Source organism: Camelina sativa, chromosome 18 (assembly GCF_000633955.1).
Source record: "Camelina sativa cultivar DH55 chromosome 18, Cs, whole genome shotgun sequence".
NCBI classification, from domain to species: domain Eukaryota; kingdom Viridiplantae; phylum Streptophyta; class Magnoliopsida; order Brassicales; family Brassicaceae; genus Camelina; species Camelina sativa.
In genome coordinates this window covers 6,990,527-7,017,877 of record NC_025702.1, presented here as the reverse complement: position 1 = coordinate 7,017,877, position 27,351 = coordinate 6,990,527, and the positions used below count along the sequence as shown (strand labels likewise).

The window sequence follows — 27,351 nt, the reverse complement described above, 5'->3', positions numbered from 1 at the left end:
CGCATTCGGAGACAGACCCCCCTACGTTAATCGGCTCAGGAAATGACATTAAAAAAAACCGACATCTTCCGTAATCGCCTTCGTAGTTAGTAAGCGGTATAGTCCTCCCTTCCAAAAGAAACTTACAAAACTGACATCATTGATCCAATCTTCCAAAAAAAACTGCTACCCCACTTCCACACCTGCATTCCGTTTGCACAGTCAGTCCAGGTAACAATGATTGATATTCCCAAAAAAAAGTATACTAATAGTAATGACTCAGGTAACTAAAGCATATTTATAACAGTTTATGTTGCACAAAAACTCAGAGACCACTTACATAGACAGCTGTCGATACTCCTTTACTATACCAAAAAACAGAAAATACCATTCCATACCCTGCAATATATATTAAACATTATCAGAAACAACAGACTTTTATCAACTCTATCTGCTAATGGTGGCAATGCACAGATCTGTAGTAGCCATGACAACTTCTACTCTAACTTAACCGCAGACCAACATTACCATCTATCATATTACCGTGACCCAAAAAAATAAAAGCTGCTTTTACACAAAAACCCATCTCCCCCCCATCAAACACTTGTAAGCGTCATACGTAACATAATCAATAACCAAATGGCATGTCTTTTACAAATATCGATAGTGGTATTCTCAAGATACTTACTTTAAGCAGGCATATTAGAGCAAGTTGCTCTGTTATGCCCTGACTCGAAGCATATTTTACACTTATTAGGCCCTCTTTTACGCCTTTTAGCCCCCTGCACAGTAAAAAACTCAGTTATGAATAGGACGCACCTAAATATATCAGTAGCTACAACCATAACCTTAACTGTACCATAAACTCTCCAGTGCACGGGATCCTTCGTTTCCTCCTACGGCCAGGGCCATTCTTGTTTGTCGGTGGAATGAATTCTGTTTCCTCAACATCAGCTGGCACTTCTTCGTCACAATGATTAGGTACAGGGTTTATGAATTTTTCATATGCATTTACGAAAAGTTTAACACTGTACACAAACCCCACCAAGGTGTGAACGTCAATCTGCTTCATACGAGCCGCAGCTAGTGCGTGGCAACACGGTATCTAGACCTTCTCGAACTGGAGACATGTACATGTCCTCTTAAGAAAATCAACGTAGTACATCTTCTTTCCATTACTAACTTGAAAACTCCAGGCTGAAACCCCTTTCACAGCCAAACCGGCATAAGCCATATGGTGTCGCAGCATTAACTTGTTGACATTTGGTATTATTGTCGACCCCATAGCCAGCAGTCTCAAACAAAACCATTCCATTAGTTTGGTTCTTATTGACTCAACCATTGAAACTATCGGTAGTTCAAGAATTTTCCCTAGGACCCCATTGAGGGATTCTGCAATATTACTGCTCATTATATTGTACCGTTTAGCTTCACAAAACGCTTGCGTCCAATTCTCACGTGGTATTGCACCCAAGTATGCTGCACATTTCTTGTTCCGTAATGCAATTTCTTTGTAAGACTCGTCGAAATCACCAACGTTAAATGCACGTGCAGCCTTCCCAACAAGGCTTGATAGCCCGTCACCATGAAACTTTGCTCTGACATTCCTCTCAACGTGGACAGCACACGCTCCATGGAAAGTTCGAGGATAAACACTGCGAACACCAGCGTAAATAGATCTATGGTGATCAGAGACAAGCACCAAATCTGCAGCATCTGGAACTATCAAACTCAGTTGCTTGAAAAACCATGTCCATGCCAAATCATTTTCGGCATCAACTATTGCAAATGCTATTGGGTAGACCTGAAAATTCGCATCTTGCATACTTGCAGCTATGAGAACCCCCTTCAACTTGTTCTTGATAATCGTCCCATCAACCAGAACAACCTTCCGCATGTGTTTTATCCCCGCAATACATGTTCCAAGCACGAAGAATAGATACTTAAACTGGCTCGCAACCACGCCCCCACCAGTAAATTCGAGCTTGTATATAGTCCCTAAATTACCTTTTCTCAACAAATGCATGTAAACTGCAAGCAGCTTGTAGCCAAACTCATCACTACCACGGGTTTTGATAATAGCAGCTTCCCTAGCATACCATGCTTTCATATAGGTTATGGACACTTTAAGCTCTTCCAGGACTATGGCAGGGATATCAACGGCTCGTGGTCCAGGCAATCCATTAGCATACTTTCCTTTAAGAACCTCAGCTATCACTTTTGCAGAAGCTTGTTTCTCATACTGGGATCGAACAATAATTGAACATGTGTGAATCAGAGTTGCTAATCTTATTTCGAATTTTGAAACAGAATGACCAAAGACCCTCCACGCACATAGTGGATCGATACAAAAACAAATGATTCTGTCTGGTTCTAATTTAGCAAGCTTGAAATGAAACAACCTCTTGATGGCATATATGGCGAGGGTGTTTTGCATTTCCGCATTATCTTTAAAAACTCTACCAATAAATATTGCATCTTCTTCAGCAGCGACAATTGCACACCCATTTGTGTTTGTGAGTTGGTAGACGTCATCAAAAACAGGTTCAGCGTCACGTCGTTGCGTATAATCCTCAAACGCAGGGTCAACGTTGCCCCCATTATTAGCAACATCCACCAAAAGTGCACCACTATGCACGTTATTCACCGCAGGGATTGATGCAATAGTTATCATTTCAAATATCTTCGCCATGCTCAGGCAATCCATCTAATCCAATCCCTCTTTCAGGTAAACCATCACCTCTTCCATTTTCATCCGTACGTAGCTCTGCCTCACTACGTTGTGCACAGTAGACGAGGACTTCTTCTCCGATGTCAGCTGCTCCATTACTATCTATTATTTGATCAACAACAGGGGATGGACCATTCTTTAACGAAGTGTCTCCCAAATTCAAGGGATAGTCTTGATCACACACCATACTCCAATAGTTATCATTTCAAAATCTTCGTCATCTGAACCTGAAGAAACCAAAGCATCAGCCCAACTAGTTTCATTCTCCTCACCACCACCGACATCATCACTGTCCGTAGCTTTGTTATCTCCCTCCAACAGCCTAGCCTGAGTACACCGTCCCTCTATTTCAGCAATCTCTCGCATAAAACCTTCATCCTCTTCACTAATTAGAAACTTGTTAACATCTGTATCTTCTGACTGGCTCCCGTCAGAGTGAAGAGATAGGGAAGGGTTACCAGCATCTGCTAGTCTTATGAACCCACTGTTATTAGTATCAGGACACAGGTCAAAATCATGTACCATCAATCCACTCCTCCGACTGCAGTTTCCTCCCGTATTACCTGCAACGGAGTACATTCTCATTGCGTCAGTGGAGCAAGACACATCATTGCCATCAAATAGATGCCTCCTAACACCACTAAGTTTATTCGAATCATTGTTGTGTCCAGCAAGAAATCCTTCCATCCCACTACGGCCTATCGTAACTCGTGTTAAATCACCAATGTTATCATCAGTCGCAATTCCTTTACCCTTCTGAGTTACCATTCCACATTGTCTTCGGATGGTAGGGCCTTCAACATAACTGCTTTCAGGATCAAGAGACAATAACATATTTAAGTGGGGAGCTGTTATCTTGACTTGCCAGAAGTTCCGGACGTTGACACTGCTTGTTAACACGACTGGGGGTCTTGAATTCACTGAGAAGATAGACAGTTGTGAAGGAAGCCAGTAGCTTAATTTAGGCGTAAAGTTCATTCCATCAAGCTCAAACTCCTTACGCACCATCAATATAAGGTCCTCGTAACTGGTTTGAATGGTAATGGAAATGCCCCGTGAGTAGCATTCTTTAGCAATGAGGAAGTCCCAAGTTCCCATAACAGAGCATTCCCAACTCCCAGCAATGACAAAGACTGCAACTTCAGATCCCTGTTACCAATTAAAATGAAATACACGACATTAGCAACTGTGTAAGAAACATCTCCCCAGCAGTACCCCCTAAACCATTCATCACAAGCTATCATCTATTTGTACCACATTAACTACACACTTCCGCGTAACATAGTTCCTACGTCTGATACTATAGTATAAGACAGTTAGAAGGGAAGTTACCTGCGGATCCATTTATCTCGTACAAGTTCTGCTTCTTATACCGCAAAACGGTTCCTTTGCTCTACCGAGAAAGTGGTATAAGTTTTCTTCCCCAATGTCTACGACAAACAAGTGCCTTTACCATATCCTCTATTTTACCATATCCTCTATTTTACCACCACATTTTATAGATCCACCAAATACCAAAACCCTACGGATACACAGCCACAGAAGTCAATAAAACTACAGTGCCCTCAGTCATTTCGCTGAACAGTCACCTCTGCCCAGAGAAATACGCGTCCCAAACCCAGCCCGAGAAATCTAAATTTTGTTTGAAACCCATCGACTATCCCGCTATTAAATCAAGGGCATAACCGTCTAAAAAGTGGTAGATCCACAAGCTCAGTTTCGAGATGGCAGATCCACAAGTTTTGGGCCAAAAAAGGCAGTTTGGACAAGACGCCCATTTTTCTATCATACACGTTATTGTTTAACTCTCCCACAACCGTAGTTTTTAATTTATTTCACCAACTATTACCTATTGGGGAAACTCTTCTTTTGAGAAGGTCAACGATATCAATGCATCCATGTTATGTAGTTTTTTTAGACAAATACAAATAAATGTTGTTTTTATGTCTTCAAAATATGTGTTTGATAGTAATATCATTATTTATTTATTTACTAATATTCTACCAACTTGCTTATCTCCTAATATATATATATATATATTAATAAGAAAGCATTTTGTGAAAAAGCTGATGTGTCGTCATTAGAGAACTCGAGACACATTTTTACAATTTGTCGTTTTAGTTTACATTAATTACAGTTCATGCCATTATATATTTCATTGAATGAAAATTAAAAGAATTTGTTATTTTTCAAATTCAATAATGTACACCTCTTTTCCTAAATTACTTTTATAAATATTTCAAAATCAACATATAAAATCTGATGTATAATTTTATTAGTAAAACCAGTAGTATTCATATCTTTACATTAAAATACTGAAAATACATTCTTTAAAGTACAAAAAAGTTATTAAATTTTTTGAATGTATTATACTTTCTAAATATTTTATATATAATTATATCTTAGTTTTTAATATTAATATTCAAAAATTATGTAATATAAACTGATATGAAAAATATTTTAACAAAACAGGAGAAATGATTAATCTAAAAAATGCATTTAGTTTGTTATTTTATAAAATAGTATAATATATTTTTACGTCAACATAATTTTTAATTTTTTATTCCATCTTTGTTGTTAATTGGGGAGAGTTATATATTCTTAAATAGTTATAAATTATATTAATTTACATTTCTGTAAATAATAATGTGAAACATAAAAATATAAATTTGATTTTTAAAAACACAAAAAGTCATATGCCATAAATGGTTACATTTTATCAAAACTTTCTTCACCACGTTTAAATATTTAACGGGTAAAACGTACTTTAACACAAAACAAACGCAAACTTGAAAAAAAAAACACTTTAGTTTTATATTTTGTTTTACACAAATAATGATCCATAATAATTTTATTTGAGTCAATTTATCCTTGTTACCTAGTTTCTTTTAAAACTAGTAAACCTGTTATCTAAAACGATAGGTAATTTAAAATGTTCCCTTTGGGTTTTCTATATATATCATCATCACGCAGCTTAGTAAGTACAAACAAATTCCAACAGAAAAAAAAAAAAAAAGGAGAAATGGAAGGAATCGATCATAGAATGGTGAGTGTCAATGGCATAACAATGCATATTGCCGAGAAAGGTCCCAAAGAAGGTCCCGTGGTGCTTCTGCTCCATGGATTCCCTGATCTCTGGTACACGTGGCGTCACCAGATTACTGGGTTATCATCTCTAGGTTACCGCGCTATAGCTCCAGACCTCCGAGGCTACGGTGACTCTGATTCGCCAGAATCTTTCTCCGAGTACACGTGTCTAAAGATCGTTGGTGACCTATGGCTCTTCTGGACATTGTAGCTGGAGATCAAGAGAAGGTGTTTCTGGTCGGCCATGATTGGGGAGCCATAATCGGATGGTTTATGTGTCTGTTCCGATCGGAGAAGATTAAGGGCTTTGTCTGTATGAGTGTACCGTACATACGAAGACACCCTAGTGTCAAGCCTGTTCAATGGTTAGGGCTTTGTTCGGTGATGATTACTACGTTTGTAGATTTCAGGTTTTGCTTTTCGATCTTTCTTTTATGTTATTCTTTTAATTTTAGCAACCGGCTATACTAATCAAGTAATTCACATGGACCAATAAAACAATATTGTTTGATTGTGTCCAAATATTTTAGTTTCAGTTTGTTTAAACAATTTGAATTTGCAGGAAGCGGGGAAGATTGATAAAGAGTTTGCGGGAGCAGATCTAAGATGCCTTCTGACGGGAATCTTCATAGGGAGGTCACCCGGTCCGGCTATTTTAGCTAAGAAGAATCCCTTTGGGGAAAACCCTAACCCTATTTGTGAAAACATTGTATTGCCAACATGGTTTTCTACGGAGGATCTTGATTTCTACGCCTCCCAATTTGGCAAGACAGGATTTACCAGTGGATTGAACTACTACAGAGCCATAGATCTGTACGTTCTTAATTAACATATGAATGCGTACTTTAGGGTTCGTGTTTTTGTTTATTTGTTATTGGTTGATATCAGGGATTGGGAGCTCACTGCACCATGGACCGGAGCTAAGATTCAAGTTCCCGTGAAGTTCATGACCGGTGACTTCGACACGGTTTACACCACACCAGGGGTTAAAGAGTACATTCACGGTGGGGGATTTGCTGCAGATGTTCCAAATCTTCAGATAGTAGTAATTGAAGATGCTGGTCACTTCATTAACCAAGAGAAACCTCAAGAGGTAACTGCTCACATCAGTGACTTCATCATCAAGCTTCAGAACAACAACAAAAGCTTTTAGGGTTCTTGTGTTGCTTATGTTATGTTGTCTCTCCAAACAATTTGGTTCTTGCATCTGTTTGTTTCTTTTTCTTTTGCATGTGTTTGTTTCAACAATAATATGAATTTGGCATTACGAAGTTCAATGAAAATTTGTACACACTGAAAATCTTGTAGCGACTAATAATAGAGAACCAATTGTGATCTCAAGTCTGACGAATTTAGTAAGAACAGAAATTGTAGATGTCCCAGTGACTCGCAAGCAAACCAATGAAACATAAATAACCAAGTTAAACAATATAGAACTTCTCGAACTTCCTTCCCTCTCACCTTCTGGAACTTTTTTCGTTTGGCACGCACATATGGCTTGGAGTTAGGCATGACCACGGTTACGGTTTATTAACCACCTACAACATTTAGAAATTTTGTTTAATCTTAACCATAACAATTTAATAAACGTTTATGGTTAAACATGGTTCCATTAAAATGGTTACGTTATATATGGTTATAGTTATTTAATGATATGATACAGTTATATTATTTGATGATATTATTAATTTTTAATTGTTAAGTTTTTAGTGTACTCATACGTTTATATATCATATAATTCATATCAAATATATAACTATTGGTATATATTAATATGTTTTAAAAACGGCTAATGTTAATAAATTACGATTTAATTATCGGTTAACAACAATCTTATCTCCTTATAATGCCTGAACACAAAGCACATTTAAAATCATAGCATAGACGATTTAAAAAAAAATCAAATGTTATATTTGTAACATCCGCAAACCGAATAGTGCATCGACCGATGCATAGCCGGTTTAGTGCGGACGAGTTTAAGTTAAACGCTGCGTTTTGGGTAAAAGAAAACCCTTATGTTCGTGTTTTGTCTCATTAGGCGAGTTTAGCCGCTTTTGAGCGAAACGAAAGAGAGAGAGAAGAGTTCTTGGTGTTCTTGAGCATTCTTGGGAGATTCTTGGAGTTGGAAGCTGTTTCTGCAGAGATCTGTAGTTGGGATCGTCATAGGAGCTTCCTAGGAGTGTTTTCTACCTGTGTTAGGGTCGGATTTCTTCTGTGGCAAAGGTAAGTGCATGACCATAGCTTATCTAAGCTAGAGATTCTCTGATCTGTGTGTTTATGTGTTATGTGGCTTGTTAGAACGTTATCTAGGATTGTGTGAGGCTTTCTTGTGGCTTAGGATCGAGTTTGTGGCTTGTAGGAACGAAGATCCGGCGAGAAGCTTCGGGGAAATCGATGCTCATAATGTGCTTCGGTCGATGCACTTCTTGCATCGGTCGATGCAGTGCGAGGACGGTGCGGATTGACCTAGGAGCATCGGTCGATGCCATGTGGAGGTGTTGGTCGATGCCATGTGGAGGCGTCGGTCGATGCAATTAGGGTTTTCGCGTAATGTCGAGCATTGTGTCTGTCGATGCAATGTGAGTGTCAGTCGATGCAAGTGTTACTTGTGTCGGTCGATGCAAGGTTGCGTCGGTCGATGCAACCCAAGATGGTATCGATCGATGCATGGTTGGTGTCGGTCGATGCAGAGTCCTGATTTGTTTTTATTTGGCTATTTCCGCTGTTGATTGTGATTGTGGTTAGCTGGCTAGTGGATACGGGTCAGGTCGTTTCAGTTTGGTATCAGAGCCTTTACGGTTCTAGGTTTGGGTTCACTAGATTTCTGTTGTTGATGTTTGAGATTGCATGTCTTGATTGATTATGTGAGTTAGTCAATTGTGTGTGGCATGGAGTCCAAGAACATCCTCTTCAAGCCTACAATGTAATTTCACTGTGAGTTTATGTTGTTATTGTGTATTTTTAATTGTGTGATTAACCTTCTGTTGTGGTAGTGCAAATGGTTAGAGAGGGTGCTGTTTCTGGTCGTGGTCGAGGACGCGGACGTGGTCGTGGTAGGGGCAGAATCCCAGTGGTTAGTGAGGCTGCGGACCAAAGTGTGATAGCAGAGTGTGTTGGCGAGTCGCAGGGTGTCCAGGGGGATTCTATGAGTGTGACCGGAGGGGGCGGTGTTGATGCTCGAGTAGCCGGTGATGCTAGGGTTTAAGGTGTGGGAGTCCCTGCGGGTGGAGTCCCACGGGTTGATCTTGCGGGCTTGTTAGAGCGGTAACCGAGAGTGGTATCGGCTCAGGCACCGGTTGTGCCGCTAGTGGCGGCGGGGGTGCAACAGCCAGTGGGTGCAGATGTAGGGGTTCACTCTCGCTATATGAGCATGTTGAGAGAGATGAACCATATTGGTACCAAGCGGTTTTCAGGAGGTACTCATCCTACTGTTGCTGATGGGTGGAGGACGAGAGTGGAACGCAACTTCGAGTCTCTCAGATGTCCTGAGTAGTTTTGGGTGGATATATCGGTTCATAACCTTACCGGGGATGCTCAGTTGTGGTGGAGTTCTGTGGCTGCTAGGAGAGTGCAGAGGGAGATGGCTTGGGCTGACTTCGTCTTGGACTTCAACCGCAAATACTTTCCCAGAGAGGCACTAGATAGGTTGGAGGTGGAGTTCCTTCAGCTAGCTTAGGGGAATTGGTCAGTGCAAGAGCTTGACTTGTAGTTCAGTAGACTTCTGAGGTATGGGGGTCGGGCTATGGAGTCTAAGGAGGCTCAGATCAGGAGGTTTTTGAGGTCCCTATGTGACGATTTGAGGGTTCACTGTAGAGGGCGGGGTGATGCTACACGTGCAGAGCTGGTTGAGACTACGACAGAGATCGAGGAGGACATCCGGGCACAGTTAGTGGCGCTTAGTCCAGCAGTTCAGCCTAGGCAGGCACATCAGCATGGAGGTTCTGACAAGGGCGGCAAGCCTGTGCAGGGAACCAAGAGGAGGTGGGAGGCTACATAGAGGCCGGGTGGTCTGAGTTGCTTTGGGTGTGGGGGCAAGGATCACAAGATTGCTAGCTGTCCCAAGAGGAGTGCTCCGACGGCAGCGGCTCGTGTATGCTACTATTGCAGGGAGCCAGGGCACATCAGGCCCTTGTCTCCCAAGTTGATGCCGGTAGTTGTGGCAGCGTTGCAGCAGGTGCAGCCGGGAGGGCAGAGACTGGTGGAACCAGTGCTGGGGCGATCACAAGTATAATTTTTGATACTTAAACTTTGTGAATTTTAGTAGTTTCAGATTGTATATTTGCCTATGATAAAATGTTAGGTTCTCAACATATGAGGTTTGTGTAGGGACCTTGTTGGTGGGCGGGTTTAAGTCCCATGTTATGTTTGATTCTGGAGCAACTCATAGCTTCATTACCCCGTAGTGTGCAGAGAGTGCAGGTATCAGGAGAGATCCCGGAGAGCGTGCGGGAGTTGTTAGAGTTGCTGGAGGCAAGTTTCTGAGAGTCATGGGTCAAACGAAAGGTATCGATATTCAGATCGCGGGAGATTCTTGGCCTGCGGATTTGCTTATCAGCCCAATGGAGCTGTTTGACGTTATCTTAGGGATGGATTGGTTGCATCAGCATATGGTTCATATGGATTGTCATCGGGGTAGAGTGGAGTTTGATCGTCCAGGAGAGAAGTTGGTTTTCCAGGGGGTTAGACCGACTTCGGGGAGTCTCGTGAACTCCGCCGTTGAGGCTGGGAAGATGATCGAGAAGGGCCGTGAGGCTTATTTGGTTATCATATCTATGAAAAAGTTAGTGGGGAAGTCTACGGTTAGCGATATTTACCATCTCGGTCTGATCCTTTTATGATTGAACTTGAACCGGGAATGACACCGTTATCCAAGGCTCCTTACAAGATGGCTCCAACAGAGATGGCAGAGCTGAAGAAGCAACTAGAGGATTTGTTGAGCAAGGGATTCATCCGTCCTAGTGTATCACCGTGGGGAGCGCCAATGTTATTTGTTAAGAAGAAGGATGGAAGTTTCCGCTTGTGTATTGACTACAGGGGCCCCAACCGGGTCACTGTGAAGAACAAGTACCCTCTTCCCAGGATCGATGAGTTGTTGGATCAGCTAAGAGGTGCTACTTGGTTCTCCAAGGTAGATATGGCGTCGCGTTATCATCAAGTTCTGATAGATGAGGCAGATGTGAGGAAGACTGCTTTCAGGACTAGGTATGGGCATTATGAGTTTGTAGTGATGTCGTTTGGGTTGACAAATGCGCCAGCAGCGTTTATGAGGTTGATGAACAGCGTGTTTCAGTAGTTTATGGACGTGTCTGTCATCATTTTCATCGACGACATACTGGTTTATTCCAAGAGTCCGGAGGAGCATGCAGTGCATTTGAGAGCAGTTCTGGAGAATCTGCGTGAGCAGAAATTGTTTGCTAAGTTGAGCAAGTGTAGTTTCTGGTAGCGTGAGATGGGTTTTCTAGGTCATATTGTGTCTACAGATGGAGTTTCTGTAGATCCGAAATAGATACATGCTATTAGAGATTGGCCTAGATCGCCGAATGCCATAGAGATCAGGAGTTTCCTTGTGTTGGTAGGCTATTACAAGAGGTTTATGCAGTGCTTTGCAAGCAGAGCATGTCCTTTGACTAAGTTGACAGGGAAGGAAGTTCCTTTTGTGTGGGCACAGGAGTGCGAGGAGGGCTTTGCAAGCCTGAAGGAGATGTTGACTACTACTCCAGTATTGGCTTTATTTGAGCAGAGAGAACCCTATGTGGTGTATACAGATGCATCCAGAGTTGGGTTAGGGTGTGTGTTGATGCAGCATGAGAAGGTGATTGCCTACGCTTCACGGCAGTTGCGGAAGCATGAGGACAATTATCCTACTCATGACTTAGAGATGAGTGTTGTAGTTTTTGCCCTAAAGATTTGGAGATCTTATCTTTATGGTGCAAATGTACAAGTGTTTACAGATCATGAAAGCCTTAACTATATATTCACTCAGCCCGAGCTGAACTTGAGGCAGAGGCGGTGGATGGAGCTGGTGGCGAATTATGATGTGAAGATAGCTTATCACACTGAAACGACCTGACCTTTTTTAAAAAAAAAATAATAAATAATAATAATAATAAATAAACTACAACTAGTGGTCCCGTACCCACTAACCACCTAACCACAATCACAAACAACAGCGGAATAACATATATCAATATCCAATAATACTCAATAATAGAATAACCAATATCTAAGCATAACCATTCCAATGTCAAACAACAGGAAACAAGGAACAGACAACCTAGCAAGTTCTAAAGACCCAACTTTAGCAACCTAAAAATGCTATATAACAACCAATCGAGTCCCTAGAACATCCTCCTCTTCATTGCCTTGATTCCACGATTACAATTTGCCTTTACCTGCACCACAAACACAAATTTATATCACTACAAGAAATATGAGCTTCAGTAGCAGTTCGTTGTAGCACGAATTTATGAACTGCTACTGGGTATTTGACAGGAGAATGTGAAAGAATTTTCTTTCATTAGACATTTCAATTTCAGTGTTACTGGATTAAACATTTTATCAAGTCTTTTAAATTTATTTGTTATTGGATTAAGTACTTTTAAGTAGTCTTTTAAATTCCAGTGTTATTCAAGACGTTAACTTTTCATCTCTATTAAATTCTAGTATTATTGGATGTTATATATATTTAAATAGCAACTTGATTTAACGAGAATGTTAAAGAATTGTTAGTGCAATACGTGAAGAAAAAAATCTGACCTTTTAAGGTGGGATTTGGATAGTACTTTGCATGAAAAAAAAATGATCGTTGAAATGAGAGACGTTATTGACTAATCTTTATGAATATTCTAATAAAAGATTATTGTGTGAAGTTTGTGTTGTATCAATCAGATAAATATTCTTTAAGGGGTATATACATTTTCAAATTTTAAATTGTGTTTATCATATATCATATAATCCCTAAAAAGTAGTATTTGTTAGACTACTTCTCCTATACAATATTGGAGATCCTTTCACTTCTCAAAAGCAAAAAAAACAACTATCATCTCACAAAAACAATTTGAAGAAAACCACAGTCATCCTTCATCCTTCGTAAGTTCTCTATTTCAATTATATATAGTTACTTACACTCCCATGTTAAGTCATTTCCTTATGTTTTTTTTTTTGTTTTTTTTTCTCTTTAGAATGGATACAGGAGAAGGGTCGCACACAAAGACAAAAACTAATAAAAATCCATATAATTTTTGGACATATGAAGAGAGTCAAGAGTTGCAGGCTGCATTAGTTGAAGCTATCAAACGGGGGTGGCGTGACAAAAACGGTTCGATAAATAAAGCTACGGTAGAGACAAAGATACTACCACTGCTAAATAAAAAGCATAAATACAATAAGACTTACACGAATTACTTAAGTCGAATGAAGTCTTTTAGAAGGGAATATAATATGTACTCTGAACTCTTACGTTTTAGCTCTGGTTTTGGATGGGATCCCATCAGAAAACAATTTACAGCTCCAGATGATGTGTGGGAGCCTACTTGTTGGTAACTCTCCTTTGGTTAACTTTCCCAAATTTAAATATATTTTAGTCAAGATTGATAATTAATAATTAATGTATAATATTTTTGCAGGGGCATCCAAGGCATGAAACCCTGAGGACCAGCACTTTCGAAGATTTTGAAGATTTGCAATTGATTTTTGAAACTGTTATAGCAAAGGGAAACAACACGTTTGGACTTGGTGGTGATTCAAATGCTGAAACTTTTGAATACAAAGATGATGATCTTCAAGCAAGAGATGATTTGGAGAATGACGACGAAGTGAATGAAGTCTCTGTTAAACCAAAGTTACCTACTAGGAAAAGAGCTAAACCCAGTCGTAATGGAGATCCAGCAGATTCACTAATCATGGTGAGTCTTCACAGAAAGTATTAACTGAAATGGTTCGAGTTAGCACTCAGATCATAAGTCTGATTCAACAAAGAAAAGAAAGACAACAAAGAGAAGTTGAGTTTAGAGAAACTCAAAAAAAAAAAGAATAAAGTTTGGGATGCTGTCAAAGAGATCCCTGATTTGGAAGATCATGTCCGCTATGATGCAGTAACCAGGATCAATACGTTGAAAATGAAAAACGTATTTGTGAGCATATTTGTCGAAGACCGCTTGGATTGGATTCTCCGTAACACTTAGCATATTATTTTCTTATTTTTTGTTGAATCGAATAAAACAATAGGTAAGTTTAGAATAATTGTTCTAGTAGTAGTTTTCTTTTATTCTTTTAAATGTTGCTTTTTTCCTTAAAAAACAGAATAATAAGTCCTTAGTTTTGAAGTTTAAATAATCATAATAATAATAACATGTGTCTTTGTTTACCTCTGGATCACGTACGCTTTACACGAGCTGAACAATTTGTGCATCAAAAGACAAATTCGTTGACAACTGTTATTATTTACAAGCTTACACGAATCAAATAATGCAAATATCTATACATGGTCGAATGTGTGATGTCTTTAAAGCATATATGTATATATGTGAAAGAGTACACGTAAATGAATCCTTGCTAAGTCAATGATACCAAAAGAAAAGTCCCCAAAATTAGGGAAACAATACATGTAAAGATTTAAAGAAACTTTCAAATTCAAAATATATAAGATATGATTTTTTCCTATTATATCTCATAAGAATCCCTACATATTAGTCTTATTAAGATTTAAAATTTCAGCACTTATATATATGTAACTTTTCTTTTATGTTTCTAGATCAGTCGACTAACATTTATATTTTCAAAACAAATAGAAGAGAAGAAGCCCACATCAACCAAAGCTGTTCGTAAGCTGTTTCAAGAGGTATATTATTGTTCTTCTATATCGTTACTAGTTCTTGTTGTTATTGTCACTGCACCCAGTTGTGCTGAAGATATATTTGTATTATATGGGAGACATGGTCATAATTACTAATTTGTTTTAATAGGTTACTTTTTTAGATGGATCCAAATGACCATGAAGAAGAAGAAGAAACAAGAGTGCATGAAGACGATGATTTTGATGTGGACGTATCTATAATGGTGGTAATGATGATGGTAGGAGCTCATATTCATAACACACGACAGCAACTCATGGGTGGTGATTATATAGAACGTCCCATTCGTCGACCAGTCACACAGCTCGGAGAAGAATATATACAAAAGGTATTAAAAGATGATCCCGAAAATTTTCGGGTGCTGTATCGTATGATTTCAGATATGTTTTGAAGCTGTCTAGGATCATCAGAGACAAAACTGGTTTACAAAACACAAAAAAAAATATATGTCGAAGAGATGCTTGCTGTCTTCATGCTCACGTGAAAAACACATTTCAAAGGCCCAAGTTTGCAGTGAGCACAAGCTTTAATAAATTTTTTAAAGCTCTGCTTATAATAGCTCCAAGTCAGATGGTGAAACCAGATGGTTTAGTGCCACTGAAGATCAGAGAAAGTACACGATTTTATCCATATTTTAAGGTGCATTATTTCATCTTTTGTTTAAATTGATTCTTTTAGTTTTTTTTCTTCATAGAATTTGACTTTTTTTTTTTGCATGTATTATAGAATTGCGTTGGAGCGACAGATGGTACACATATACCAGCAACAGTAGTTGGGCGTGAGGTGGCAAGCTATCGCAATCGAAAAGGAACAATATCTCAGAACGTTTTGGCTGTATGGAACTTTGATCTGGAGTTTATTTACATTCTGAGTCGATGGGAGGGTTCGGCCCACAATTCAAGAGTGTTAAGTGATGCGTTAACTAGAGAAACTAACAAGTTCCAAGTGCCCAATGGTAAAACATTTATCTAGTTGATTGTGGATTTGCAAATCGTCTCAACTTTTTAGCTCCATTCCGTGGTGTTAAGTATCATCTACAAGAATTTGCGGGTCAAAGGCGTGATCCTGAAACTCCATATGAGTTATTTAATCTTCGCCATGCTTCTCTGAGAAATGTGATCGAAAGGATATTTGGAATCTTTAAATCTCATTTTGCTATTTTTAAATCTGCATCTTCTTTTTCTTACAAGAAACAAGCTGGATTAGTTTTAGTTTGTGCAGGACTGCATAACTTTCTTCGTAGAGAATGTCGATCGGACGAAGGTGTGTTCCCTAATGAAGATAATGCAGTTAACAATGGAAATAATTCTGTCAATATAGATGAAATTGATAGAGAAGAACCTCTCGAGACGCAAGAGCAAGACAGAGAAAATGCAAATAATTGGAGACAATCTATGGCCGAAGACATGTGGAAAGATGCTACGATTTAAAAGTTCATTGATAGATAGATTTTAGTTTTCAAGTTTTGCATTTAATAAAATTAAATTGCTACATCTAATAAACTATTGTAGTGTTTGTTTCTGTTGAAGTTTTTAACTCCTAGCCTTCGTGGATAGAGGATGAAGGAGCGAATTTATCCATTTGTTTATGTTGAATTTATTTATGTTGTTGTTTGAAACTAGTCTACTCTTTTCTACGTTAGATGGAAACTAGAATAAATTATCCATTTTCAATTGTATTAAAATTCTATTCAAATCTAATAAAATGATACAAATTATAGTCGTTAGAATCACAAAGAAAGATTTGAAAATCTTTTACAATACAAGAAAATCTATGAATTGTGTCATTAATTCTTTTCTAATAAATTCTTTAAATTTTTCCCCTCCAATACCTCCCCCTAAAAGTACCAAAATCAGATGTTAAGTATTTTGTAACATTAGATTAACGCTGACAATGTTTTTCATTAAGCGGGAACATAAAAATAACTATTGTAGCTGGAAAGTGGTTGTGGAGGCAAAATATTTGGGTGTTTCCCACCTTACCAAATAAAATATCGATTCTCAATGTCTCACTTTATTACACTTTAACCAAACAAGAAAAAAAAAAAAGCTTTTCGACTACATCAGATCTCAGTCTCCATCTATCTCTGAATCTCTCTGCCTCCGTCTCTCTCTGCCTCTGTCTCTCTCCGCCTCCGTCTCTCTCCGCCTCCGTCTATCTCCGCCTCCGTCTCTCTCCGTCTTCGTCTCTCTCCGTCTATGTCTCAGTAGCGTCGAACTTAGCCGATCTCCGCCTGTTTGCATCAGAACACAGAGGTTAGTTGTCACAATCACATCTCATTAAGACGGATATTTGATTGATTGGTTTTAGAGTTGAATGACTTGGATGCATGTTTGATATTTCGTTTTTATAAACTGTGGTGAATGTGTTTGTTTCGTGTTTGAGTTATTCTTATGGGTTTGTTTTCTTTTCCGGCCGGGTAAGCACATATAATGGTAGAAAAGACATGGGTTCATCTTAACAGGTATGTGAGACCATTCTATAGTGATGTACTTATTGGTTTTATGGTTATGTTAAAGATATTTAAAAGTTCTCATTGAATTTTGTTTTTTTGCTTTCATCTTACTTCACCGTAGAGCTGATCCTCGGTATGAGAGAGGTGCTTGGAATTTTGTGAGGTCTGTGACTGCAGGTTTAGGAGAGAATGCAATGATCATTTGCCCGTGCATTGACTGTCGCAACGTAGATCGTCACTCAGCCGGTGATGTTGTTGATCATCTAGTAACAAGGGGAATGGATTTGAGTTATAAGTTGCGGGAGGACTAGTATCATCATGGAGAAGTGAAATCAGGGACTGAGTGTAGAAAGAACGCAAGTCAGTGGAACCAGGAGAATTTAGGGTTATTCAAAGCTGCTGAATTTATAGATGAAGAGCTGGTTAGTCAGGTTGATTTAAGTGAGGTTGCTGAGGGTGATGAAAAAGAAGCGGATGAGTTTCTAGCGAAGCTAGCTGATGCAGAAACACCATTATATCCGGGATGTGCAAACCACAGCAAGCTCTCGGCGATTGTTTTACTTTTTAGGCTAAACACACAGAGTGGTTGGTCTGATAGAAGCTTCGATCTTCTGCTTGAGACTTTGTCACAGATGCTACCCAAGGATAATGAATTGCTCACTTCCTTGTACGAGGTGAAGAAGTTTCTGAAATCTTTTGATATGGGTTATGATAAGATAGACGCTTGTGTAAACGATTGCTGTTTATTTAGACATCAATTGCAGGAGCTGGACAATTGTCCTAAATGCAAATTTTCACGTTGGAAGATTAACACAAGAAATGGTGAGCTGAAAAAAGGTATTCCACAGAAAGTACTTAGGTACTTTCCGATCATTCCACGTCTCAAGAGAATGTTCAGGTCAGAGGAAATGGCCAAAGACTTACGATGGAATTTCACTAATCAGAGCACCGATGGAAAAATGCGTCATCCTGTGGATTCTGTGACGTGGGATCAAATGAATGAGAAGTACCCGTCATTTGCTGCAGAAGAAAGGAATATTAGGCTTGGACTCTCCACAGATGGGTTTAATCCTTTCAACATGAAGAATGTTAACTATAGTGCATGGCTTGTTCTGCTAGTGAACATAATGTTGACATTGTTGATACATGGTCCCACTCAACCTGGAAACAATATAGATTTGTATTTAGAACCCATGATAGAGGATCTCAACCATCTGTGGGAGAAGGGAGAGTTAACGTATGATGCATTCAGTCACACCACATTCACGTTAAGGGCAATGCTTCTCTGGACCATACAGGATTTTCCGGCATATGGAAATCTAGCACGCTGTAAAGTAAAAGGTCAAATGGGTTGTCCTGTCTGCGGGAAACACACAGATAGTTTGTGGTTGAGTAATTGCAGAAAGCACGTATACATGTCTCATCGGAAGTCTCTGCCATCCAGTCATGTTTATAGAGGAAAGAAAGCACGGTTTGATGGTAAATCTGAGCATGGAAGAAGAAGTAGGATTCTGACTGGTCATAACATATATCAAATACTCAAAAACTACAAGAATGATTTTGGAAATGTAAGAGTAACTGGAAGAAAGAGGAAGATGAAATATTGTGTTGACTCTGCTTCTGATACTGATGATGAATCAGAAGAAGAAGAAGAGGTAGATGAAGAGGAGCTATACAGATGGAAGAAGCGCTCAATCTTATTTAAATTACCTTATTGGAAGGTAAGATTATATGTTAATTTATATACCATATATTGTTAAAAATAAAAGTCTTAACCATTCTTTTTGTTATCTGGGTTGAATTTGTCTAGGAAATGCCGGTCAGACATAATTTAGACGTGATGCACGTGGAGAGAAATGTTGCGGCTAGTCTGGTTGCTACACTATTGCATTGTGGGAAATCAAAGGATGGTGTTAATGCTTGAAAAGATCTGCAACTTCTTGGTATTAGGATGGATTTGCATCCCCAAGTCCGTGGAAAAAGAACATATCTTCCTCCAGCTCCTTGGTCTTTGTCCAAAACTAAGAAGAAAGTATTCTGTAAGCGCCTATTTGACTTCAGAGGTCCAGATGGTGATTGTTCAAATATTTCAAGATGCATTAAGATGGAAGATTGTACCATCAAAGGACTTAAATCACATGATTATCATGTGTTGATGCAACAACTTCTTCCAGTTGCAATTAGAGGTATAATTTGAGTTATTTTAGCTTTATTATTTCAACAATTTGCTGTTATGTTTTTAATCTCTCATGTTCTTTATTTATAGGTTTGTTACCTAAAGGTGTAAGGATAGCTATTGGACGCTTATGTGCTTTCTTCAACCAACTGTGTCAGCGAGTGATTGACAGAGAGACAATTTCTGTAATCAAGCATGAAATTGTGGAAACTATCTCCATGTTCGAGAGGTTCTTTCCTCCAAGTTTCTTTGATATAATGGTGCATTTGACTGTACACTTAGGCAGGGAAGCTCGGTTATGTGGACCAGTTCATTTTCGCTGGATGTACCCATTTGAGAGGTACAATCTCGTAACTTGTAACTTTGTATGGTTTAGAATAATATATTATACTTATAAGGTCCATGTGTTTCATCCCCAGGTACATGAAAGTTATGAAAGACTTTGTAAGAAACACTGCAAGAACAGAGGGTTGTATTGCTGAAGCATATCTCGCTGAGGAATGCATGCGATTCTGCAGTGATTTCTTGAAAAAGACAACAAATGCTGATGAGGAACTCGATAGAAATGCTGATTATGAGAATTGCTCTATACTGGAGGGTCGTCCTATATCAGCAGCCACTTCATGTACTCTTACTAACAATGAGAGGAACATAGCACATCTTACTGTGATTCACAATTTGGCCTTGCTTGATCCTTATGTAGAGTAAGTTGTTTTATTAAGAGTCTCTTTGGTTAAGTTTGTTTTAAATACATGTAATTGAAGCTTTGTTTTTTTTTTTTAAATTAAGCATGCACCTACAACATCAACAAGATTTTAGTGAAAGGTGTAGACGTGATTCGACAACGTTATGGAGTACACATACTCAGAAATTTGCCTCCTGGTTAAAATAACAGGTATGTTTTGTATTTTTCTAGGTTTTATAAATCATATAATTATTTCCAGTCAATGACACTTGTCAATTTTTTGAAATAGATACCTATCAATTCTGATCATCATGAAGATACACTTAAGTGGTTAGCATATGGTCCTCGTCATTGCGCAAGATCGTACACGGGTTACATAGTCAATGGCAATCGGTTTCATACAATTTCAGTTGATAGGCAAACTCAGAACAGTGGTGTGTAACATGAGGCCACATCATTGTGTAGAGCGAGTGCAAAAGACAATTCTCCAACGGTTGATGTTGTGTCCTATTATGGCAGAGTGGTGGATATTATACTGTTTGATTACAATGTCATCTACATTCCTATATTCCGATGTCAATGGGAAAATATAGGTAATGGAGTAAAGGAAGAAGACGGCTTCACCCTTGTCAATCTTAACCAAAGTCAAGTTTCTTTCGCAAAAAATCCATACATACTAGCATCTCAAGCAAAGCAAGTGTTTTATTCAAGGGTAGATGAATCATCGAGTTGGTATGTAGCTATAAGAGGTTCTACAAGAAGATACAGTGTAGAAGATGCTGAATCTGGAAACGCAGACGTTGGGCCATTGCCAGTATCAGTCGACATGGATGCAGATGACTTGGTTGATGAAGCTAGGAATGCCCGATCTGACTGTGAAGGGATTTATGTGTGAAACAATCGGTTTATTGATTGTGTTTTTGAATATATGATTGGTTATGATCTTTGTTGTGCTGACTAATTCTATGCTTTGCTGAAAAAGTTTATGTATTGCTGAATGTCGGTAAATTTTTTTTTGGTTTCAGGTGAACTAAGATGGTCCTTAATCGAAAAAAGCGAACACAAAAAACAAAGAAGGTTAATGATGTAGGAGAAGAACAGTTGGAAACTCAGGAGTTGGTAGCCCAGCAGATTGAAAGTACTGATCAAGCTATGGAGAATGAAGTTAATGAAGTGGATGCTGAGTTAGGAGAGGAACAACAGCCTGTGGAGGAACTAAACGATTTGGAGGTAGATGGCAGAGACGAGGACAATAATCTTGAAGGCAATGTAGTGAATGGTTCAGGTGAAAAGGATACTCCGACTGCTGCTGTTGCTAACAATGAAGAGGATACTCCGGATGATGCTGAAAATATGACGGAACCGAAGCGTAAGAAGAAACGAGGGCTAACTAGGATGAAACACATCGCCAAGGACCCAAATGAACGACATCACATTGAATATACTATCATGGGAGAACCTTGTGGTCGAGGGTCAATATCTTTGTCATCATATCTAGGTACATTAGTACGGGAACATGTTCCTGTCACAATTGAGAGATGGAAAAAGGTTGGTGAAGATATCAGAACTGTTTTGTGGAATGCCATTCAGGTAATATAATTTACTTTTAACAGTATCCAAGTTTAATTAATAAAGGTTAGTGATACACATGAGTATTTTGTATGCAGGCAAGGTTTGATCTTGATGAAGAATATAAAAAAAATGCTGCGTTTAAGCAGATGGGATGTCTGTGGAGGTCATCTAAATCACGCCTTGTCGGTCAGGTCAGAGGAGCTAAGCACTTGAAACATAGGATGGGTCTACGTCCGAATAATGTGGGACAAGCTGAATGGCGTAAATTTGTCAAAGATAAGACTAGTAATGCTTTTAAAGTAGTAAGTGATTCATATAAGAAAAGAAGGCAGAAGCAGATACCTCATACTTGTGGCCGTAAAGGAATGGTCAGATTGAGAGAAGAATTGGTCAAGAGTAGCTCAGAACCATCTAAGGTGTCAATGCTAAAAGTGTGGGTGAAGTCACGGACAAAGAAAGATGGTACTCCTGTTAACATTGATGCGGCTGAAAAGATTGTATGTTATGTTTCTTCCTTTTCGATTACTTTATAAATTGGAATTAATGATTTGGGTGATGTATATTAATTTGGTATTTGTTTGCAGAGAAAGGCATCAGAGATAGACAGGATTCAGCTACAACGAATCCAAAGGAAGATATGCTTACACAGATTTTGGGACCTGATAATCCAGGAAGACTACGAGCAATGGGTAGAGGTATGAGCTTAACCAAACTGGCTTGTTTCCAATTCAACAGCAACTCGATGACTGCCATGGAAGAAAATCAGATTCAAATGGAAAATAAAATTAACTACTTAGAGCAAATAATTGAAAAACTTCATATCCAGGTTAGTCTACTTTATACAAATTCTATTAGTGGTAGTAATACTTAGGTACTTATATTAATTGAATGATATGTTTCTGAAATTATAGAGACAAGAGGTCGTTGTCGGTGAAAACTATGTTCATAAGAGTGTAAATACCAAATCACTTCCTAAGTGTTATTTGGTTGATTGGACTTCGTCTGATGAGAAGGTTGCTGAGGGTCGTGTTGTTTCTTATGATATTGATGAATTAGTGCATGGGATTCCTTTAGGACCTCATGCTGTGAAGGTTTTAATTGAATCAGCTACAAAGCCAGACGCATTTCTATGGAGACATGTGCCTGACATGTCTACTATTGAGGATGTAGTTGGGGAAATGATTGCACGGGATGTCGATTTATGTATTGTTCTAGAATGTGCCATTACATAAGACATTGTACCTAAGGTTGAGTGTGTTTTATTCACTGTTTGTTGTATATAGACTATACTTCGTTAAATAATCCTTCGATCTGTTTTGCACGTTTTTTCCGATCCGCAGAGTCCTATCACTAGTTCAAAAAACAGATGCAAACTCCCCTGTGGAGTTGATAGAACTTTGCAGGATTCTGTGGACATGATAGAACTTTGCAGGCCTACAGTGGATAGAGTTGTGTTGGAGACAACACATGAATCCCCTGTTCGTCACCCATCTCCATCTATTGAGAAGTCTCTTGTAAGCTCTAAATCTCCTCATATTCAAGTATCTTCGAGTAACTCAGTAAGTCCAACTTCCCAGAATGACAAGTCTCCAGTAACTCCAAAAGCTCTTTTGAAGAAACCTTCAGCCAAATCTAAACCTACTCTGATAGAGGCATCTCCTCGTCGCAAATCACAAGTATTTTTTATAACTTACATATAATTTATTGGGCTATGGATAAAATTTGCATGATTGGTTGTGGTTGTTCCTGTTGAGTTATGCCTTCGTTTTTTGACTGGTTGTTCTTCAAGCGTCTCGTATTCAAAGCAAATTCCAAATGCAAGTTGATGGATATATCTGGGAAGAAGGTTGTTGTTGCTGAAGGACGGTGGTCGTCTAACAATCCTGAGCAAGTTGTACATCACGTTCCTTTGGGGCCTAATGCTTGTCGAGTATGGGTTGATGTTGTGATTGTTAAAGATGCTACAGGTTGGAGGCAATCTTCTGAAATCGAGTATATGGAAGGTGCACTTGGAACTTCTATTGCCTGGCCAGAAGACAAAATAGTAATGGTTAGTATATACTTTAATTTATATGTGTGCAAAACATGTTGACAACAACTGATGGCTAACTTATTCTGTTTTTTCAGGAATGACAACAGCTGATGTTACAGATGGGGGAACTTGTTTCTAAGTTTTAGATATGTCCTTGTTTTTTTTGTTTCTTCGTAGACTTGTTTTTCCATGAATGTTTGTTTATTTTGAATTCTAAGGTTTTAATAAATCAGACAATGTATGTTTTCAGATGTTACTCGGCTGGAATAATTTAATTAATTGATCTTTCTATATATCATGTTTCACACTTACTTAAAAATATATACAATAAAAAATAACGTTATAGGACATATAGTTTGATGATCGGACAAAGAAAAATTCAATATACAAATATTACTAACAGTTTGGAAAAAAATAAAAAATAAGATAATTATATATGGATTGTGAAAATACCGTTAACTAAACCCTAAACCCTATTTAAAAAAAAATATTTGGCAATTTTATAATTTTATCAAATCTAACATATAAAACTTCTATTATTTAAATTTTAAAATTTTATAAAGTAAAAAATATGAAACTTCTATTTTTTTACACCATTCACCATTCACCATTCTTAAACTATCTAACCCCTAAACCATATACTCTAAACCCAACATGTAGTCAATCTCTTAGTAATACAAATTTAATTTAAAGTTTAATATTATATTAAGTATAAAATATAAATTTTAAATTTGTATCTCATTTTTACACTATTAACCATTCATATGCTGAACCCTAAACCCTATACTCTATACCCTAAATTTGTATCTCTTTGTTGAAAGCATTGTACACTAGTATATAAGACATGAATTTGACAATGTAGAACTTACCAAATAAATTTTAAAGTATAGTAAAAGATGAATTAGACAGTGTAGAACTTAAAAAAATTAATTTATTTTATTTTTCACCATATTTCAAAATTAATACAAATAAACATAACAAAATATTATACTATTAACATGTTAATACTTACACAATTATTTCATTGGCTGATTCATTAAAGTGTAGATCACCAAATCTTTCATATCTATCGTCGATTAGATGCAATCTAACGGACATCAATCAACTCTTACTTAACCCTTCTTTTATTACTTTTGTACATCTCGATAACTTTTTATTGTCTACATAATAAACAATTATACTCATTCGCAGCTTCTGGTTTTCAATCTTCGACAATTCTCTGCCAGATCTAAAAGGTTTAGAGCTTTTGTGTTCCTAATTTTTTCCAGATCTAAAAGGTTTTGAGCTTCTGGTTTTCAATCTAACGATCTTCGAAAATTCTCTTCTCGTTTTCAGGTTTTGGATCTAGAAATCATCTCATCTCCCTCTTTGTATTAATTGTAATCGATTGTACAAGGGTTCTCTTTTTTTCCTCCTTTGTTCAATCGATTGTAAAAGTATGATTGTTGATACAAAAAAAGAAACCGAAACTAATGGGATCATTTTTATCAATGCAGAAATGATTTCAATGCAAGCTAAAGGAATCATATGTGGCCTCCCAGCAAAGAAGTTACACCGAAACTCAGACAACAAGGTGAGCAAGGTCAAGGAAGTGCTGCGGACGATGATGTGAAGGAGATAACAAGGCTAGAGTACAGACGATCACTCGCTCACCTAGGCTACTTAATACGCATCAGGGTAGACGAAGAAGACATTGATCCAGTGTACAAGAGATGAATCCGAAACATCCAAAACAAACGCCCAAAAGTAGAAGGGTCCTCTCGATCTGGCAATGCTCCTTGAAGATTGCAATCTTAGAGTTCATTGTCTTTGTTATGTTTAAACTTTGTTAACTTTTGATATTTATATTTAAATTTTGTTAACTTTTGATATTTATGTTTAGACTTTGTTAACTTTTCATATTTTCTGATCTCATTGTCTTTCATCAATTAAATCAAATTATATTTTATACAATGATTCAAATAATATTATATATGATGTAAATCAATATGTATTCAAGATAGATCTACTTAAATACACCATTGCAAGCTATACAACATTTTCTAAATGCCATTATAAATAATAACATGTTAAATAAAAAAGGCATGAGAACGTATATCATAGCACGTAAATGATAACATCTTACAATATTCACTGACATTTTCCATACGCTACTATAAACGATAATATAGCACATAACAATAGCCATTAAATAATACAAAATAGCAGCATAGAATTGCTATATAAAACTTTCATATAGCTTACATTTTCTGCTACTATAAAGTTAAATTCAAAAACCATAAAGTCACGAGACAATCTCCAACAGCACTTTAAATGTGTTAAAAGTTTGCCATATAAACAAATAAAATAGCACGAAAAAGACGCTAGAAAAAATTGTACAATAGCGGACTAGTAGCGCTATAATAGGTCAACATTTCGTAGCGTCTTAAAAAACGCTATGATATGTCAGGGGGCTATTGTAGCTCCTCATGTCCTAGCGTTTATGAAAACGCTACCAAATCCCTATAGTAGCAATGTTTGTGTGCTAGTGATGTCAATATTTCTTGTAGTGGATGCATGAGTATTTGATAAACACTCAGTGAGGCAATCCTCCCATCTACTGGGCTATACACACAAGCAACAGTGATTCCAATGTTCCAAACAAACAACAAACAAAACATACAAACCAGGAAAACAAACATCATCTCGCTGGAAGGGAGGTGTCGACCGACACCAGCCGAGTGTCGACCGACACTGGCCTTGGTGTCGACCGACACTACCCCACAGTGTCGATCGATGCCTGATTTGCTGGTGTCGGCCGACACCAAGTGGTGTCGATCGACACTCCACCTGCAAAGCTTTAAAATCTCACAATCTCTCTCTAGAACCTCAAGAACAGTTTTCTCTCTTTGTTTTCTCTCAAAGAGGCGTGAGACAGAAACATAACACGACCGTAGGTCGTTTTCCCCCTTTTAAACCTTGGTTTAATGGTTTCCTTAAACCAGACCGGTCTAAATTGATAATTAAATCCAACTAGTCAAACCAGAAATCAATGGTGTCGATCGATACCCCCTTGGTGTCGATCGACACCCTCCTCCAAAATGCACAGTTTTGGTTTGCGGGTGTTACAATTCTCCCCCACCAACATAGATTCGTCCTCGAATCCCGAACAACTATCAGCCAAGGACTCCCGTGCAACCGTGTCCACGACCCGCACTCCTCCGACCGATCTACGGAAGGTCACCTCTAGGCAATAGACTCACGTTCCAGGCATTATTTGCTCTAGACTTTTGGACTTTCCTTTTCTCATAGGCCTAAACCTTTAGTTTTTATTGGCTCCTTATCAGACCGAAACCGGTATGCCATAATATTGGCTCCTCATTGGGTCTAAGCCCGCATGCCATAATATATAAGGAAGTCCAGTACTCGTCTCTCGGGTTGCCACCCTACAGCGCGCCCCCGGATTGTCATCCGAAGTCGATATACCAATCATACTCTCAAGCCATAAAGTCTTAGAATATGACAGTAGTAGGAGAACCTAAGTCCCCCAAGAGTCGTGAGCAAACAATTCTGAACACGTCTGAGTCCTATTCCTATCCAGGTTTCCTTCCTGTGGCTCGCGTAAGACAACACAATGTCCTACCAACCACATATCCCCTAACTGGGATACATCATGACCACACAAGGATCATCTTACTGCCCACGGGCCGCCACAAAGGCAAAACAAATGTCCTAAACAGGACCGCCCCCAAGGCCAAACAAATGTCCTAAACAGGACCGCCACAAAGGCCAAACAAATGTCC

At 38.3% G+C, this 27,351-nt stretch overlaps 2 protein-coding genes and 2 pseudogenes across 2 annotated transcripts; 3 read left to right on the top strand and 1 right to left on the bottom strand.

Moving 5' to 3' along the window:
- LOC104763202 lies at window positions 669-2,653 on the bottom strand. The gene is made up of 3 exons (XM_010486610.2): window positions 1,114-2,653; window positions 839-1,062; window positions 669-761 (listed from the first exon to the last, which is right to left on the bottom strand). The coding sequence occupies exons 1-3, from the start codon at window positions 2,651-2,653 to the stop codon at window positions 669-671; spliced, it is 1,857 nt and encodes a 618-aa protein (XP_010484912.2).
- On the top strand, window positions 5,733-6,950 carry LOC104760750 (annotated as a pseudogene).
- On the top strand, window positions 10,357-14,052 carry LOC104763201 (annotated as a pseudogene).
- Window positions 17,082-19,028, top strand: LOC104763200. Its single transcript, XM_019240047.1, has 4 exons — window positions 17,082-17,113; window positions 17,226-17,350; window positions 17,441-18,825; window positions 18,915-19,028. The coding sequence occupies exons 1-4, from the start codon at window positions 17,082-17,084 to the stop codon at window positions 19,026-19,028; spliced, it is 1,656 nt and encodes a 551-aa protein (XP_019095592.1).